This window comes from Neoarius graeffei, chromosome 25 (assembly GCF_027579695.1).
Source record: "Neoarius graeffei isolate fNeoGra1 chromosome 25, fNeoGra1.pri, whole genome shotgun sequence".
Classification (NCBI taxonomy): Eukaryota; Metazoa; Chordata; class Actinopteri; order Siluriformes; family Ariidae; genus Neoarius; species Neoarius graeffei.
The window spans coordinates 24269268-24273952 of record NC_083593.1 but is presented as its reverse complement, the minus strand read 5'-3'; the positions used below and the strand labels follow the sequence as shown (position 1 = coordinate 24273952).

Below are 4685 nucleotides of genomic sequence, written 5' to 3'. Positions count from 1 at the left end.
AAGACAAAATTTGAAACCTGCACATGTCAAATATAATATTTCGAATTAGAAGTATCATTAATTTTTACCTCCGCCAAGGAGGTTATATTTTCGGTAGCGTTAGTTTGTTTGTTTGTTACCTCCGCCAAGGAGGTTATGTTTTCAGTTGCGTTGGTTTGTTTGTTTGTCTGTTAGCAACATTACGGAAAAAGTAATGAACGGATTGCTCTGAAATTTTTTCCAGAGGTGTGACTGGGCACAAGTAACAATCCATTAAATTTTGGTGGTGATCCGGATCACCTTCTGGATCCCGAATTTTTTTAAAGGATTCTTGGCGGAGGTCTGCGCTCTCTGAGTGCTTTTCTAGTTTGTTTGTTGGTTTGTCTGATAGCAACATTACAGAAAAAGTTATGAACGGATTGCTCTGAAATTTTTTCCAGAGGTGTGACTGGGCACAAGTAACAATCCATTAAATTTTGGCGGTGATCTGGATCACCATCTGGATCCCGGAATTTTTTAAAGAATTCTTGGCGGAGGTCTGCGCTCTCCAAGTGCTTTTCTAGTTTACTTATTCATTAATATGGAATATCAAATGATGAGTTCATTGCACACTCAGGGTGTACCCCGCCTTTCGCCCGTAGTCAGCTGGGATAGGCTCCAGCTTGCCTGAGACCCTGTAGAACAGGATAAAGCGGCTAGAGATAATGAGATGAGATGAGTTCATTGCATCATAAGCATGTGGACACATTTGACGGTAGCTTAATATGCATGCTCTTAGAAAATGCTCATTCTGCTTTATTTCTGGTCATAATATGTGTTACCAATAACTGCTTTTATCTTCGTGTTTTGTGTTTGAATCCTTAGGCAAAGTGTTACTTCTTGATGTAGTTTGGACATTTAAAAAACCCCAGAAACTGCTAGCAGCTTAGTAATAAATGTATCACAGAAATTTCTGAAATGAGAGATTGTGAGTTGAGTTCTGGAATGCAGATAAGCTACAAATATTCTCAAGTTCTGTAGCAATAGTGTAAAATATTTCTGGCTTTTTATGTTCTCTATGTACTTAAATGTCTCATTTTAAACTTAACTTGATAATATCATGTAAATATATGATTTCTATTCACGTAAAGTTAATCTCATTTCATCTCATTATCTCTAGCCGCTTTATCCTGTTCTACAGGGTCGCAGGCAAGCTGGAGCCTATCCCAGCTGACTACGGGCCTTTCGCGGGGTACACCCTGGACAAGTCGCCAGGTCATACATAAAGTTAATAAACGGGGATTTTTTTTTTTTAATACAGATGTTATATTGGACTTAAGTGATACGGATATATGGTGGTTTTTTATTTTTTACGTTTTTACATGCGATATTTAGCATTTCCTTTTTTGGTGAAAATGGTGATTGCTGACATTACAACAAGTAAAAATAATTTGTTTGGGATGTAAATAAAGGGTTAATACTGAGAAACCAGACTTGGCAAATTTTGCAAAGTAGGTTACATATGATCCCTGACTAAAGTGGGTTGTCAGAGCGTCTTTAGCCGCCCTCATAACTGGTTTGTTAAGATTGCGTTGCCCAGTTCACTCCGCGTGGAGGGAAGGTTGAACTTCTACGGACATTATTAATGAATGAATTAATTACATTACATTCAGACAAGGCATCGTTAGATATCCCGATCCACACTCCATACCAGTTGGTGGTAGTAATGCACCATAACGTTGTTTGCCAACCGCTATAAAACTCCCAGAAGAAGACTCCATCGGACCTAGTGTCACTGCAAGAAACACAACATACTGCAGCGTAGTAGTTTGCTGTTATTTGCAGTGGAAATGGACCTCCCGTGTCCGGAGTGGATAAAATATGCGGAGCAGAAATGGACCCGGCTAGAATCCGCGACAAGAGAGCGCTTTTCTGTCTTCACTGATATAGACGATCTTTTCCACCTTGGACAGTCACAACTGCAGTCAGTACATCTATTCAACAGTATTCACATTCAATGCATGTAAAATCTACCATTGACACTGACCTGTCGTTTTTAAACCCTAGCAGGTAAAACACGACTGTAACGACTTTGTTTACGGAATGTCGATGTAATGTTCAGTAAAGAGTAACATGGCAGACCGTGCTGTTATATGAAAATAATCCGCACTGGGGTGGTGTAATTTCTACCGCGAAACGTGTTCATGAACATGTGATTTTACTGTTTATATTAACTTTAAGTTTGGCGAACGTCCGTGAGAAAAGTTACAAGTTACGACCTCGAGTCGAACGCAGCGTAATTCCCAACTAGATCAGTTAATGTATAGACACAGTGCTTGGTTAAATCTGTATAGGCTAACAATGATCATATTCATCGCTGTTATAAGGTAATCGTGAACGTTATGTCCAACTTGCTATTTTTCGTTGGCTAGCTTGTTGCCAAACTACTTACTATCGTCCGTTGTTTTACTGCAGTTTCAGTCCAAAACGTCGCATGTAGCCACTCAGGTCTGTAACTGCAGGTGTTCAAGTAGCTTTTTGAGTTTTACGTGCTCTAAAGAAATAAGAGATTATTGCGTGGAGACGTTCAGATTCCTCCCACCCACCATTTTGCACATCGAACATGCCGAGGTGGGGAAATTACGGAAACATTAGACGTTTTACATTATAACAAGGTCATTTATAACTGTTAGGTTTATAATGTGAAACCATCGGTCCCAAGTTTAACTTCCAAATGCTAGTCCATTTTTGAAGTGATTCCGGAGACTCCTCGTGTGCAACCACGTGCCAAAAACAGTGTGATGTATGTACCATCCGCTATGTTGGATGAACTACAAATCCAGAATGCCGTCTTTTGATGATTTTAATTAAAAAAAATCAATTCTTTTTATTATAAACCCAGCAAACCTTTACATTTCAAAGATCTTTCACAAAATGGAGTACATGCAGTCTAAAAGCATGCAATAAAAAACATCACTAAGCAAGTAGTACTATCTCATGCTAATTCTATTTTCTTTTCATAGACAAAGTAAAATCACACTAATCAAAAGGAACAAAAGATGGAGCTAAATTACACAAGGCACAGCATACTTTGACAATCTAATTAAATCAGCTTCCAATATTTTTTCTCAAGTTCCACCAATTCACAAGTCATATCTCTATTGCATTGTTCTGTTTGAGATATTTGTAACCCAGTGAGTTTCATCTGGCAACCACTTTCAGTGTTCATCTCTGCTGGGAGGGTTTCAGGCAAATTTCATTTGACTCTGGTACGTCTGTAAACAAAGTGCATAAGTAAAACGGGGTTGCTGAAACGGCATTGGTAATATCTCACCTAGCAAAGTTGACCCACACTGTTCTTGTGTATCTAAACTCGCTAAGGTTTGTACTGCTTCTAATTTGGCTTTCTTTTTGGATCTTTCACTTATCTTGTTGATTCTTGATGCTGCAAGATAAATTTTCATCTTGATCTCATGTCCTAAGTGTTGGTGCCCAATCTGGATTTGTTTTTATTATGTAGGTTTGCTGGTGCTCTTGCAAGGTGAGAAGCAGTGTTCACATTAAAGCTCAAGTTCAATTTAATCTAGAGAAAACACCACTTGAACTATACTGCATTTCTGCAGAGAAAATGCAAAGTGTGCTTACTGAGCTGTAGCAGAGGGCCACCAAACATAACTGGATCAGACACAGGACCTCGCGCTCTAAAATCTGTTTTAAATGGCTGAGCTTGCAGCGTGACTGTGCCGATACAGAAAACATTACCATCAAGCATGCTAACACGCTAATGTTGCCATGTTAACAATTAGTATAGGTAATTGTATGGGGCCGAGTAAAATTAAAGATTAATTTCACGAGTGATTTCGAAGTTTTGAAAACAAGGGCAATTTCAAAACTTTGAAGTCACTCGTGAAATTGAGCCTTAATTTTACGAGGAACCGTATGATTACTTGTTTATAATATATAGGGCCAAATTAATACGTCGGAAGCCATTCAAGTTCACAACATTTTGTCATTCACATTTTCTGAACCAATCAGGGCGCAAGACTATCTTGCACATTTGAATCAGTTTCTAAAGTGTCTTTCATCGTGACACAAAAAAACTGTGATAGCACCTTGTCTAACTCACAGCATTCATATGTCACTAGAGAGTCCACACAAGTGGGTGTAATTGGCTTGTTCCTCAGTTAAGTCCTTAGGATTTATGTTTTTGAACCACAGTGTTCTCTCGTTCTCTCTTTCTCATGAGTAGCATTATTAGGGCAATTACATCCTGCACACAAAGTAGGCATTGTCTTTCTTCAAACACAATGAAATCAAAAGAAACTCATGAAGTGTTGCAGCAGCTCACACGTGAAGCGCTGGTTCCTGGTTATCATCCAACATGGTGGATTTCCGGTTTGGAAAATAAGCGGGATGTCACTTGCACACACACAACTCTATGGTGATGAGCCAGAAGGGCTGTATGTGTCTCCGGGTCTCCCCCTCCTGCCTGGGGTCGGTCTGTGAAATTGCACTGAAATGCAATTTCCAAGCATTTCATTTTATTTTATATGACCATTTATATGCAGTGATGTGACTGTGTGGAGTGTCATTTAATTTTCCCACATTTCCTCTGGTCCCATCCTGTCACCTCACCTGTACAGGAACTTAGCATGGCGATTTTTTTCAGATGTGCAAATTTATCGATCACAGCTTTTTTTAGAAATCAGGGATGTTATGCGTCATTT

At 39.1% G+C, this 4685-nt stretch overlaps 1 protein-coding gene across 5 annotated transcripts in view; it reads left to right on the top strand.

Annotated features, from left to right (window-relative positions):
- The first annotated feature begins 1679 nt into the window (after positions 1-1679).
- Positions 1680-4685, top strand: part of smyd4 (SET and MYND domain containing 4) — an 85980-nt gene continuing 82974 nt past the window's right edge. For 3 of the 5 annotated variants that reach the window (XM_060909105.1, XM_060909103.1, XM_060909104.1), the window contains exon 1: positions 1680-1942. In XM_060909105.1, coding sequence (XP_060765088.1) covers positions 1809-1942 — 134 coding nt within the window. In that variant the 5' untranslated portion in view covers positions 1680-1808. The remainder of the gene's footprint in view (positions 1943-4685) is intronic. The other 2 variants (XM_060909101.1, XM_060909102.1) reach the window with 1 other exon arrangement.